General features: G+C 38.9%; 1 protein-coding gene across 1 annotated transcript in view; it reads right to left on the bottom strand.

The window, feature by feature from the left end:
* The window catches only part of fer1l4 (fer-1 like family member 4), a 36,994-nt gene that overhangs the window by 6,715 nt on the left and 16,081 nt on the right, over window positions 1-14,198 (bottom strand). Inside the window, exons 18-36 of the mRNA XM_053652888.1 lie at window positions 13,231-13,420; window positions 11,292-11,412; window positions 11,080-11,180; window positions 10,905-10,992; window positions 10,672-10,788; window positions 10,389-10,541; window positions 10,056-10,239; window positions 9,711-9,835; window positions 9,325-9,459; window positions 6,768-6,941; window positions 6,455-6,565; window positions 5,467-5,628; window positions 5,099-5,270; window positions 4,890-5,002; window positions 2,439-2,555; window positions 2,268-2,307; window positions 585-691; window positions 353-487; window positions 82-198 (exon numbers count right to left, since the gene is read on the bottom strand). Of these exons, the coding sequence (XP_053508863.1) occupies window positions 82-198; window positions 353-487; window positions 585-691; window positions 2,268-2,307; window positions 2,439-2,555; window positions 4,890-5,002; window positions 5,099-5,270; window positions 5,467-5,628; window positions 6,455-6,565; window positions 6,768-6,941; window positions 9,325-9,459; window positions 9,711-9,835; window positions 10,056-10,239; window positions 10,389-10,541; window positions 10,672-10,788; window positions 10,905-10,992; window positions 11,080-11,180; window positions 11,292-11,412; window positions 13,231-13,420 (2,462 nt within the window). The remainder of the gene's footprint in view (window positions 1-81; window positions 199-352; window positions 488-584; window positions 692-2,267; window positions 2,308-2,438; window positions 2,556-4,889; window positions 5,003-5,098; window positions 5,271-5,466; window positions 5,629-6,454; window positions 6,566-6,767; window positions 6,942-9,324; window positions 9,460-9,710; window positions 9,836-10,055; window positions 10,240-10,388; window positions 10,542-10,671; window positions 10,789-10,904; window positions 10,993-11,079; window positions 11,181-11,291; window positions 11,413-13,230; window positions 13,421-14,198) is intronic.

Here is a 14,198-nt window from a genome sequence, read left to right as displayed (position 1 = left end):
TTGTTTTACGTTGTATTTCTTTTAAAGATCTAAAAACAATTTTCAAAATAATTTGTTTTATTTGGTTAATCTCATTTATACCTTCACCACATACACACGGACAAGGATTTTGATTGGGGAATTTTTGGGAATTCCATTAGTGATCTGGAAGTCAATGTCCTCATCTTCAGAGCCAATGGGGTAAATCAGAAAAGAACCCTGCAACACATCACATCAAAACTGTTTTGGTGATGGCTGCTATAAAACAAACACTTATACTATCCAAACTGAAGATTCAGATCAGTTATTTTTTTTTTACAAATGGAACAAACAGAGGAGAAGTGAAGAGCCTGTTAAATGAACATCAATTCACCTTGTATTTGCCCATGGTCCGTTCACTTTCATCCTCCTCCTCCTCGTCGCAATTAGACTTGCCTTTGTAGATGGGAAAGGTGTGTAGCCAGTCCATGAACTGACTGAATTCATTTTCTAGCTCCGACTTGTACAGCTAATGCAGGGAAACAAGGGCAATGTTTTGAATGTTAAAAGTTAACACAACTATTGCACAATATCCGAGGAATAATTATGTAGTAAAGAATAAGAACCTTTAAGGTAGAAATTTTCTTTCTCTTCGGTTTGGGTGGCTCTATGTCAACAATCACAGCATTATCCTCTTCTGCTTCTAAAGACAACATGTTAAAGTTCCCTCCCTCTGGTGAAAGAAACATTAAAGGTGCAATTAGTTGTGCTTAGGACACAATTATACTCATGCAAAGAGCTGTGAACAACTAAAAACATACAGCTGAACCATCTCCTTTCACAAGTGACGAAATCATGGACAAGATAGAGAAAGTGGGAAGCAAAATGATTGACAGGCATGCAAATGTATACTATTGGTATGTTAGTGAGGTCAACATTGTAGAAAAGTGACCCACGTCATAAATCACAATGCCAAATGTATCACCTAAGTGACACATCACCCTGACGTATCCTGGCTGCAAACACATAGCAGGAGATGTTTTATGTGGTTACAGGCAGTTAGGAGAGATAATCGGTCCAAGGATCTCCATCATTACAGTGGTCATTTCATCTCAGCTACAGCAAGTAGCTAACTAGGATATCAGTGAAGATGCCTTGATAGCTAAGAATTAGTAACAAGCTTAGCTTGCTAGTTAATTGCCTAACATACACTATATTGACAAAAGTTTGTGGACACCTGACCATAACACCCATATGTGCTTTTGTACATCTCATTCCATATTTAAACCAACTTTGACTTTGCTTTACGATTTGGATCGGTTTGAATTTTTTAAATAATGCCGTTTATCTGAACCTGCACCCATTTCTGCCTGACATGCATTTGCCAAGCTCATCTCTCAAGCTGAAAAGGATGTTTTATTTGTATGCGCAGAATGAAAGCAGAACAAGAGAGACAGAAGAAAAATGACATTCTTCCCTCTGTTCCCTCCCTCGCATCATCGTCGTATTGACAGTCCAGCTGCAAAAATGATGTAATAGTTATTGATACTACGACCGTCACATTTCTGCAAAGCGAACACTGAAAATTCATACATTAAAAATGCCATGTAGCCTGCAGCTAACAAATGCTACATCAGCTAACGGTGCAGGAATCAGCTAATCTTTATTGATCTAGCAAGTTGATTTGGTTAGCAATGTTATGAGTACAAACAATTACCCACAAGAACACTCATTTGTATATACAGCATATATTTGAAGAGTAGTACACTAGTGTACTTTTTATATGCAGGCATTTGTAAGTACACTGCATTTACATTTATGGCATTGAACAGATGGTATCCCTTATCCAGAGTGACTTACATTTATCTCATTTTTACATAACTGCTTATATAAAGTTGGGGGTTTAGGGTCTTGCTCAAGGCCCAGCAGCTTGGCGGCGTTGGGATTTGAAACTCACAACCTTCTGATCGGTAGTCTAACGTCTTAACCACTAAGCTACCACTGCCCTACCAGAAGTACACTACATTCAAAGTATTCTATTTTCCAACTATTATTTTAGTTGTAGCGGTAGTAATAGGAGTATTCGAATATGTTAAATACTCAGGTCTAGTTCTCATTTATTTATGTTTTTCATGTGAGCAATTTGTAATCCATGGATTTTCCTCATACATTTTATTAAACGTTTACAACTGTATTTGGAGAAGACATATTTATTTTGTTTTACTTAAATATTTTGTGGTGAGTTTACCATGCAGCTTCTTTGGGCAACACTTGAAAAGGAACTTGACTCGATAAATTAACCAGCTCACCTCCATCTTGTGGATCATCCATGTCATCATCCTTTTCCTCCTGAAACAGAAAACAGTCAACTGACTGTGAAAATGCTTCGTCTCTTTACAGACAAATACAGCATATACAGTTTGAACAAGAACTGTTTTATTTATTCAAACTTCCAAAAAGTTAAACAAAGCCATTGACACCTGCTTTTCCAGTTCCTCCAGTGATGCGTAATATTTAGACCACCAATCCAGCTCTTCCTTTTCTGGCTCCTCCTCTTCAAGTTCTTCCTCCTTCTTCATGACTCCCTTCAGTGGAGCCTGAAATGTTAATCATAATTTTGGGTACCTTCTTGTGCATGTTGCCTGCTAACTCACAATACTGAAACTGTGGTCATATTTTCCTCTATTCACCCCTTATTCTCCTAGTTGGGTTGGATTCTCCTTGGCATTATCTACTCAGAGTACTGCACAGCCCAATCAAAGTGAACAGTAATCCAAATGCTAGTGTGGCTGAGTGGCTTTCTCTCCCCATCTCATGAGCTGTGCTGGTCTACTCTGCCAAATTAGCTCGATCATCCCTAACACACAGCTGTGGGTCTGGCGTTGGTTTTCCCTCCATCAGAGCCCACATTATAGTCCAATAACTAGGCACTCTTACCATTCTTCAGTGAGTGTGAGGATGCTGTCTACAGCTGCTTCTAAGAGCTTCCTTTGGGCTGATTATGACCGGGTAGCACCTTGAATCATCATGTTATGTTCACTTTGTTCTCAGCAATGCCTGAAAGCAGATCTGGGTCCTTAATTACATTCCTTAGGAGCATATACAACATGCCAAACTGAAATGGGAGACCCTGAAAACTCCCCTTTTTTTGCTCTTAATAACAAGAGTGTGCGAAGTGCCTGTTCTGGTGATAAACTTGCCTTGCATGCAGTGTGTAAATGTATTGATTTCCTAGTAAAGAAATAATTACTCATGAGTAATAAACAGTGCTGAATGACGATCAAGTGGGCTCTGATTGCAAAAAAACACACATACAGGCGTACATGCTGACACACTGTGAGTCAAGAATTCCCACTGAGAAGTCACGATGGGGTTCCTACAAATGTGCTCAGAGCTGAATTAATCAGAGCGCAATCAAGCTGCAGGAGCACCAAACACTTCCTGAACGGACACTAAACACTGAGCATGCTCACAGCTTCTAGTCATAATCAAGAGTCCAAGGAGTCCAACTTATAATTAGGAGCTATTTTAAACACCACTCAGCAATGTCCTTACACCCAACCTCCCATCAGGCCATCATGAGAGATGGGAGCTTCAGAAATAATTTCCAACTTCTTACTCATGGCTGAAGGACATCATGGTATATAATTGAGTAAGTGATGGCAGATAATTCTCCTTTTTTTTTTCTTTTTTTTTTTTAAAAATCTAATCTGGTTTTATATGCAGGCTTACAGCGGGAGAAATAAGTATTGAATGCATCAACATTTGTTTCAGTAAATATATTTCCAATGAGGTTATTCACATGAAATTTTCACCAGATATCAGTATTAACTCAAGAAATCCATAAATATACAGGAATCCGAACATTAAAGACCATAAATAAAGTTGTGTGTAATAAAGTGAATGACATGGGGGAAAAGTATTGAACACGCTAACTGAAATGTATTTAATACTTAGTAGTATTAAGTACATTAATAATAGGGCCTTTGTTCGTAATGACCCTTCAAAACGCTTCCTGTATGAAGACATTAATGTTCGCAGGATTCAGGTGTGATTTTGGTTCATTCTTCTAAACATATTGTCTTTAAATCTTGTTCAGTTGGATTCGAGTCAGGTGATTGACTGGGCCATTCTAACACCTTGATTCTTTTTCACTGAAACCAATTGAGAGTTTCCTTTGGTGTATGTTTTGGATCGTCGTCCTGCTGGAAGCTCCACCCACATCTCATCTTCATCATCCTGGTGGATGACAGCAGATTCTTCTCAAGAATCTCCCGGTAAAGGGCTCCATTCACCGTTCCTTCAATTATATGAAGTCTGCCAGTACCATGTGATGAAAAACAGCCCCACACCATGATGCTTCACTTCCAAACTTCACTGTTGGTGTAGTGTTTTTAGGGTGATGTGCAGTGCCGTTTCTTCTCCAAACATGGTGTGTAGTATCACAGCCGAAAAGTTCAATTTTGCTCTCGTCTGACCAGACTACACTCTCCCAGTATTTCATAGGCTTGACCAAATGAGTTGTAGCAAACTTTAAACGAGCTTCGACATGCCTTTTCTTTAGTAATGGAGTCTTGTGGGGTGAGCGTGAACAGTGGAGTGCACTGCCTATTGTTTTCTCTGTGACGATGGCACCTGCTGCCTCCAAGTGTTTCTGGAGCTCTTTCTGAGTGGTCCTTGGCTCTTGGGCTACTCTTCTGACTGTTCTTCTGACTCCCTGCTCAGAAATCTTGCGACAAACTTATTTCCCCCACTGTATGTTTAGTTGGATTATATATTAACATAGCTCCAGCTAACTAACACTGTGCATTAGCAATGCACTTGAAAAACAAGACTTCATAAGGCAGATCAATATTCTAGATTAGAAGATCAATGGAAAATTAATGTCACAGAAATAATGTAGATGTACATGCACATGCTGAACTACTCACTGTGACTAGATTGATAGGGTTAATGGGAATTTTTGTGTCTTTTAGGGGAAGTCCTCTCAGGTCCATGCTCATAACTGTCCGAAGAGGGGTGTTCTGTTTTGGAGTTTTTTTCTCTGAAAATAAGAACAGTTGTCATTGCCAATGACCGTCATAAGTGTGCTGTCATATCTGTCATAAGTGTGCTGCTTAAGCTAAACACACTCACATACCCTCACGAGGCTCCTCCTCATCCTCCTCCTTCCAGTCGTCCAGGTCTTTGGGTGCGAAGTGCATGAGACTCTGCACAACATGAGTCCCCACCAGCACTAGCCGTCCAAATGCCCGTTGTTCCATCACAAAGATGGTAAGGGGAGGATGCAGATACACCAGCTCTGGAAGCTCCTAAACATACACATCGCACACTTTCAGCTCCATGCAACTAACATACGTATGATCATCACTGTAATAATCATTACTGTGGCATTACAGAAATTTAAAGACAGTCGTAGTAAGAGACCAACATAAATTGTGACACAATAATGTTAGTGTGCAGCACAGATTATTATTTTTTTTTTATCCCATTCTTGAGAAGACTTACCACATCAAAATGCTTAACAATCTCACTGAAGTTGGGGTATTGTTTGTAGTTTGCAATCTCTTCTGACTCAATCAGCTGCCCTGCACACTCCATCCGAACCTGAGGCTTTTCCACTTCAAACAGGTTCACACGTTTCAGGTCCCGCAGACCCCAGTAAAGGACCTGCCGTATGTCAAAACCACACTGATGTCTGTAGCCGCTCAGAAGATGAACATAAGTAATATAAAACCTCAATGATGCATTCACTTTTTTGCAATGTAAAATGATCTAACATCTTCATCATGTTCTCATCTGGTCTACCTATATCATGGTTGTTGTACTGTACACTGAAAACCCTAACAAGTTGACTGTACTCAATTGATTGAGTAAACTTGTCTCCCAAAACTTGCATAATTAAGTTCACTTAACTTGGTTCTCATGTAGACAGTACTTAAATTGTTAAATTCACTTTACTTGACATTCCTATAGTGTACATTATAGTTTATTGAACGGGAATCGAACTCTGGTAGTGACATGTGCTTAAATTATTAAGTTCACATCACTTTTAAGTGTACTTATATACAGGGCGTCCCAAAAGTCTCCATACATAGGGGAAATTAGCACTTTAGCAAAAAGTAACTTTATTTATAAAACAGCCTCTACATGATGAACTTCACTACACTGTTACTAGCAACAGACCAGACGAAGAGGACCGCCTTTTCAAATTATCTACCAATCAGTGCATTAGTTCACTTGTTGCCAGGTGGAACTCCTTGCATGGACAATCACATCAAAGAACGACCTGAGCTAATTTAATAAATCATGAATTTGAGTTCATAACACTTGAAATCTTAAGTTTATGTATTTTGTAGGTAAATAAATTTTTTTAAAAAAACAAAAAAACATAGATTTATGATTTATGAGTCCAAACTGCAATATTTTAAGTATGATGTTTAGTCATAATTATTTGATTATTTAAGTAAAGACAACATTAGGGTTTACAGTGTACCTCTATCCGGAATTTCCTTAGAATGGGTCGCACTCCTTCTGGGATAATGTAATACTTCTCTGACTCCACGTATTCTGGCTCTCTGGGCTCCACATCCAGTGGCAGGACTGGCTGCTCATGTAATATACACATTACATACGTTATAAGTGCTTAAAACTAACATGTATGCATGACTTTAAAAATTTGAACATCTAATTTCTCTTCCGTTAACTCAGTAACATTAAGCACTTGTAGCTTTGACTGCCTGAATATGAAGAATTCTGTCTTCACAGACGTTAGCAGTTAAATTAAGCAGAAAGATAGGAGGACATACCTCCCCAAAACCAGAGTAATCCAGCTCAATTAACTCAAAGGCAGCCAGTAGCTCTCCAGCTTTGCTTTTCCCTTTAGTGATTTCAAAGAACTTCAGCATGGGCTTCTTATATGGCTCCTCCACAAATTTCAGCTCCGGTTCAGCGAATGCTCGACCTAGGGACTGTGGACTGCCCTGTGTTAAATTCATAACAGAACAGTTAAAATATGTTAAATCTATTGCAGTTAAGGCACATCTACAAGACAGGAACTGATCCCAATATACAGCACGTTTTATATACTGTATATATACACACTGTCCCCTCTGAAAATATTGTTCTTACTATACACTGAAGACAAAAGATGAATATGAGACAATACATCAGAATTTCAGCTATCATTTCCTGATATTTACATCTAGATGTGTTAAACAACTTAGGACATGGCATCTTTTGTTTGAACCCATTTTTCAAGTGATCAGAAACATGGGAGCTGTTTCTTGTTGCCTAGGCGTGCCTGTTAGAGTGATTCTTTAAATAAATTTTAAATAAATAATTGTTCTGAATGTCTACTCTTGGTTTGAGCCCTGAGTTTGCAAAAGTTGCAAAAGTATTGGGCATAGACAATACAACAATTTGGAGTGTCCTGAAAAAAAAAAAAAAGAAGAAGAAAACACAGGTGTACTAACAACCAGACATCAAACAGGTCAGCCAAGGAAAACAGCAGCAATTGATGACAAACATTGTGAAGAAAAACCCAAAAACAACAGGACATCCAAAACCTCCACAGGGCAGGGGTGAAAAAGACAGTGAAAGCAGAAATATAAAGGCCATAACACAACATGCCAACCACTCATCAGCAGTAAGAATCAGAAAGCCAGTTTGGAATACTCAAAGAAATACAGAGATGATCCACAATAGTTCCGGAACAAAGATGAACCTCTATCAAAGTGATGGAAAGGCCAAAGTTTGGAGAAAGAAAGGATGTGCTCATGATCCAAAACACACAAGCTCAGCAGTCAAGCATGGTGGATGTAGTGTCATGGCTTGGGGTTGCATGGCTGCTTCTGGAACAGGCTCACTAATCTTTATTGATGATGTACCAGCAGAATGAATTCAGACGTCTACAGAAACATTCTGTCTGCCAATTTACAGAGAAATGCATCCAATCTAATTGAGAGAAACTTCATCATGCAGCAAGACAATGACCCAAAACACACTGCCATCACAACAAAGGACTTCATCAGGGGAAAAAGTGGAAGGTTTTAGACTGGACAAGTCAATCACTAGACCTTAACCCAACTGAGCAGCATTACACCTCCTGAAGAGGAGACTGAAGGGAGAAACCCCTCAAAACAAACAACTGCAAGAAGCTGCAGTACAAGCGTGTAAAGGTTGTTGCAGTTATTGCAAGCAAGGGATCTGCAACCAAATATTAAGTGTTATTTACTTTAATCTACTTTAAGTCTGTCTGTTTAAATAATTTGGTTAACTAAAAATCTGGGTGGTCTGCCACCAAAGGCACCATGTTTTTTAACACATCAAGATGGAAATATGAGGAAATGAAAACCGAAATTCTGATCTATCATCTCATTCACCTTTTCATCTCAAATCCAAATGTCTTCAGTGTATAGCCAAAAAAATTTAAATAACTGGCCTTGCCATTCCAATACTTTTAGAGGGGATTGTATATGTATGCATATTGAACACTGAAGACATTTGGGTTTGGGTCAAAAGGTGAATATGAAATGATGGATCAGAATTTCAGCTTTCAATATTTACAAACCCGTACGTCTTAAGTGTATAGCGAATGCAAAAGAACTGGCCTTGCCTAATGTGTCTATATTATATATAATATATATATATATATATATATATATATATATATATATATATAAATTAAAAATCTTTTGATCTGAAGGTGTGTGATTAAATGTTTGAAATCTGTGTTGTAGACAAAAATGTAATTGTGCCAACATATTCATTTCTTTCATTGGAAAACTAACATTTTATTTACAAAAAGTTTTTTTTAAATGGATGACTTAGAATGAAATGTTCCAATAAGCAGCCAATAAGCGTCCAGCATGGGTGGGAAATCATGGGCACAGACTCACGTAAACTGGACAGTTGAAGACTGGAAAAAGACCAGGTGATTTGATTCCCTAAGCTTCAACTGTCCACTTGCTGAGCCTGTGCCCGTGATAGCCTCCGATTCCTGTTCTTGGCTGACAGGAGTGGAACCCAATGTGGTCTTCTGCTGTGTAGCACATCCACCACAAGGTTCGATATGTCGTGCATGCTGGGATACCTTCCTGTTCACCACAGTTACAGAGAGTGATTATATGAGTTACTCTATCATTCCTGGCAGCTAAGAACCAATCTGTCCATTTTCTGACTTCTCTTATCAACGAGGTATTTCCACCAACAGAACTGTCACTCACTCAATGTTTTTTGTACCATTCTGAGTAATCTGTACAAACTGTTGTATGTGAAAATGCCAGGAGATCAGGATTTGGAGTGCTGGTGTATTCATTTACGTATTTTTCTGTGCTGTTTTGTGCACGAGTGTGATGAGCTCACTAGTTTATTGTAATCGTAGATATTGATGATAATCACAGGGGGGTCGTTCCTGAAGTCATCTTTACTGCCTTCCATGAGGATTTGATCATACAGCAGCAACTCGCACCAGGTTGGGGACAGCGTTTCCTCCATTATCTACAATGCAAATGCACAGTGTGCTCAGCAATAAATATATGTAAAGCGCATGTACAGTATATACTCCTAGGAATGATGAAATACTTCATATCCCTTACAACCTCTGTCACCTACAAACTAAACGATAACTAGTGATGCACTCTTTCAGAGTCTACATATGAGAAGAGTAAATGAAAATGGGAAAACATCGACAGCCCCTAATCACATAAACATTAAGTGTATAAAATCTGTATAAAATGTGTTCAACACACCTGTGTAACTTGACACTGAGTGGAGAACACAACCTTTGTGAAAGGATCCGAGAGGCCATTATCATCGGCAGCAATGATGCCACGTGCTTGGTAAATGTGGGCGCGGAGTTGGAAATAACGACTGTCTGGAGAAACCACACACAGCATATATGGAAGTGATTAGTATTACATTATGAAACAAGCTTACATTTAAAAATGATTGATTATAGGGTTTTTTTTGTTGTTGTTTTTAAATAATATTTTTTAAAGGAAAATGTAACTACAGATTACGATCATAATTAGTCATCCATAACTAACATTTCTAGTTTATGTTAAATAAGAACTTTAGGAAAACAACATGCTTACCATCCACAGCTAATTTAGTTGGGGGCATATTTGGGGGTATTGGGGTCCCAAAAGTTGCTGCCTCATATATGGGCCTGAATTCAGAAGGCAAGCTTGTGACACAGTTTTTTGAATACTTGGTGACCCCAAGCCACATGTAGATTTCCAGTTTTGCAAAAATCTCACCCAGTGGTCCTCCAGGGGTCTAGAGATTGGTGTTGAAAAACGTTTTAAGAGAAACTTAGCTGTTGCTGATCTTCTTTAAGATTAGGCTACAGAAATATGTCTTTCAGCGGTATACTCTGGGCCTGATATTATGAGTTTGCTGTGTTAAACAGGATGATTTTAAGATACCTTCATATACATGGACATGATTTTGCCACAGTTTTTGCCTTTCTCTTCCTCCACCAGAGAGAAAAGGATGGAGTGTGCTGGGATCCGGGTGTATGCTATCCTCCTCCCTCCACTCATCATCCAAAGGAACACATCGGGCAGAGTGCTCTGGGGCTGAAGATACATAAAAACAGGACACACAAATTAATCAGTCACAGGTAAATACACACACACACACACACACACACACAGTAAACCATGCAAAATATTGGCATATCGTTTCAAGGACACAGTCCACAATCACCTCTTTAGCCAGGAAGTGTATTCTCTTTAGGATGCGCCTGACATCAGCCAGCTTCTCTCGGACTGTACGTCGTGTCACCCTCCTCTGAACTCTCAGAGCCTGCTTGGCCAGAATGATCTACCAATAATAAAATTCAACTGAATAGGCAAAATCTGAAAACCATGGTTAAGAGTGAAACGATTGTCCTATTGAATAAAAATAAGGAATGATTCTGGTATGCAAATTTATCTCACTATGTTTCTCTTAATGAAGGTCGTGCGGCACTTGTCGAGGTTGTTTGGCCGAGACTGCCGTTTCCTGTCCAAGCTTGTACTATACTGTCTGGAAATCAGAAAGAAGCACCATGTGCTTTATGCGCAGTGAAAATGTTCTAATGATTGAATAAATTCATTCGAAGCGGAGGCCTACTTGCAGGTGGAAACGAATTCCAACATGAGTTCCATCAAGCGCTCCTTAGCATTACTTCTTGGTCTTTTTAAGAGCATCTCTACCTCATCAATGCCAAATTCCTAGAGACAACATCAAAGCCACTTCATTTAAAAAACAAAACAGCTAGATTATTTGAATCAGTTACTGTTATGGGAATTGGAAATTTACAAGGTATATAACAGTGAACATGCCAGTCTGTTGGCCATCTTGGACAGCCAATTGCAGTTGTGGTAACGGAAGGTGTGGTCCTCAAAATAGTTCCACACGTAGAGACAGGGTTTCTCACGAAGGAGGGGAATACAGTGGAATGACCTGCAAAAGTAGAGCAGTTTAAGAAGTAACACCAGGTCATGGCAGTGAGAATTAACTGGATAGCTTCTAATATACACGTGAAGAGACATGAAGTGAAGTCTGATGCATCATTTAAAATAAATACCACTGGTATACAGCCATCTTTCCCTGGAACCTTCTTACTACGTTCTCACAGTTGGGCCAAAAATTTGTATTTTATTTTATTAAATAAATATTTATTTATTTTATTACTGCCAGGGTTGGTTATCACATCAAAACCATCTGCCAAATGCCAAAAAATGGCAAACAATGGCAAAATCACCACTAACTCTACTCATCATTATGGCATTGCGCTCAGCACTGCTCTAACATATTGACAGATTGCTTTATTTCATCAGGCTGGAAAATAATGCTGCCCTTAATTCATCCAACTCCAGGACATGAACAAAGCATGGCATATAATTTGGGTTGCAGGCAGCATTTTTTGTTGATGCAAGCTGCTAAAGTGACCCACAAAAACAGAGCTGCGGTGCTGCAGAAATGGCATGTGTTCCTGATATTTGGACAAAGTAAGAGAAAATAAACATGGTATGCACTACACAAATGATTGAACTAATTATTTAGATCATTTATTTAATGCAGAGTCCAAGTTCTCTTTGCTTGGGTGAGTTTTGTGATTACATACGCATAAAGAAAAGGGTTTTTTTTTTTTTCTTTCTACTTCCATCACCATATTTCTGACCACAGAATATAAGATTGTTATGAGTAAGTTTTCAAGCTGATTCATTTAATTATGTTCACTGCCAAATAAAACCAAAAACAGTCATTTCAATAGTTGGCCTTGGCAAGTGGACTGATAGGCAGTGGTGAAAGAGTACAAAAACACTGACTTGAGTAAAAGGACTGCTACTGCTGTAATAATTCACTTGAGTAAAAGTAAAAGTAGTGATCAAAAAAATGACTCAATTAAGAGTAAATCTGGTGAAAAAAAACATTTGAGTAATTAATTTATTAATTACTTTTTTTTATAAAAAGTAAAAGTACTATGTTTCCATTCATCCATCCATCTTCTATACCGCTTATCCTTTTCAGGGTCACGGGGAACCTGGAGCCTATCCCAGGGAGCATGGGGCACGAGGCGGGGTACACCCTGGACAGGGTGCCAATCCATCACAGGGCACAATCACATACACACTCACACACCCATTCATACACTACGGACACTTTAGACACGCCAATCAGCCTACCATGCATGTCTTTGGACTGGGGGAGGAAACCGGATTACCCGGAGGAAACCCCCGCAGCACGGGGAGAACATGCAAACTCCGCATACACAGGGCCACGGTGGGAATCGAACCCCCGACCCTGGAGGTGTGAGACAAACGTGCTAACCACTAATCCACCATGCGCCCTGTACTATGTTTAATTGAACTAAAATAAACTGCTACCGTGAACTACATACTCAAGTACTGTAACAAGAGCGCATGTTGTTTGTTACTTTTCACTTGTGTGAAACTGAACCACACCAAATAGCAAAAGAACCAGAAATATTCATTTCTGTCTTATTTGGATTTGTCAGTGGACTAATAAGTGTGAAAGCACCCTTAAGGGTCAAAAGGTCAACTAACTATTAAACTCCATAATGATAAACAAACACCAACATTCCAGAGCTGACAGTTTGCTTAAGAGAGTTCAGTAACATAACTGACAAGCCAAACAAAACATTTTAGAAAACTGTGGACTTTTTAACTATTCAGTATCAATCTAGTGTCAGAGTTTTCGGTGTATTTGGTTTCTTTATAAGGTATGGAAGAGATTTTAGGAGGGATGCGGTGTTACCCATCATAATCAGTGGGCTGTGTTCTCCTGGGTACTGTAACAGACTGGTCCCTAGAGCCCAGCACAGGCAGCTCTTGTCTCTCAAGTTCATCGTCTGAGTCTAACAGAGGCTGTCTGTCTTCGGCCACATCCTCCTGACCACTGCTCTTCTCACTCTTTACTACCACATCTGTTGTTTTGCCATAGTTTCCTAGAAAAATACGAAAAACATATAATCACACAGTATGCTTTGGGTTGTTTTTTTTGTTTGTTTGTTTGTTTATTTTTTACATTTCATACATTCAGACATCATGTTTCTATCCATCGTTTCTTTTCATCATTCAGTTATTCATTTATTTCTAGAAATAAATTATTCAAATAATTATACAACACAAGGCTAAGAAGAAGTGATGAAATGAACTTGTCTTGCCTTTCACAGTACAAACATGATCACTTATAAGTACATGAATATGTTTATAGTCTTACAGGAAAATTTGAAATATTTGGACATTGACAAAGTTATTCTTATTTTAACCGTCTACCTCAGGATGAATTAAATAATGAATATAAGCTGAAAGTGCAGACCACTGAATGGTGTAAGAATTAAAGCACTTTTTATATGTGGTCCCCCTTTTTCGAGGAATCAGATGTAATTGTATAATTGGCTGCTCAGCTGTTCCATTCCTTCATTATTTTACTTACAAGTAAGGACATGAAAGGTCTAGAGTTGATTTCAAGTGTGCAATTTGCAATTCTCAATATGAAGTCCAATGAGCTGTCCCTGCCAGTGAAGCAAGTCATCATCAGGCTGAAAAATCTACACAAACACATCAGAGACACACTATATGGCCAAAAGTTTGTGGAGACTTGACCATCACACCCATATGTTGGTCTTCCCCAAACTGTTGTCAGAAAGTTGGAAGCACACAATTTGTATGCTGTAGCATGGCAATTTCCCTTCACTGGAACTAAGGGGCCCAGACCTGTTC

Source organism: Ictalurus furcatus, chromosome 21 (assembly GCF_023375685.1).
Source record: "Ictalurus furcatus strain D&B chromosome 21, Billie_1.0, whole genome shotgun sequence".
NCBI classification, from domain to species: domain Eukaryota; kingdom Metazoa; phylum Chordata; class Actinopteri; order Siluriformes; family Ictaluridae; genus Ictalurus; species Ictalurus furcatus.
This window is presented reverse-complemented; position numbering and strand designations above follow the sequence as displayed.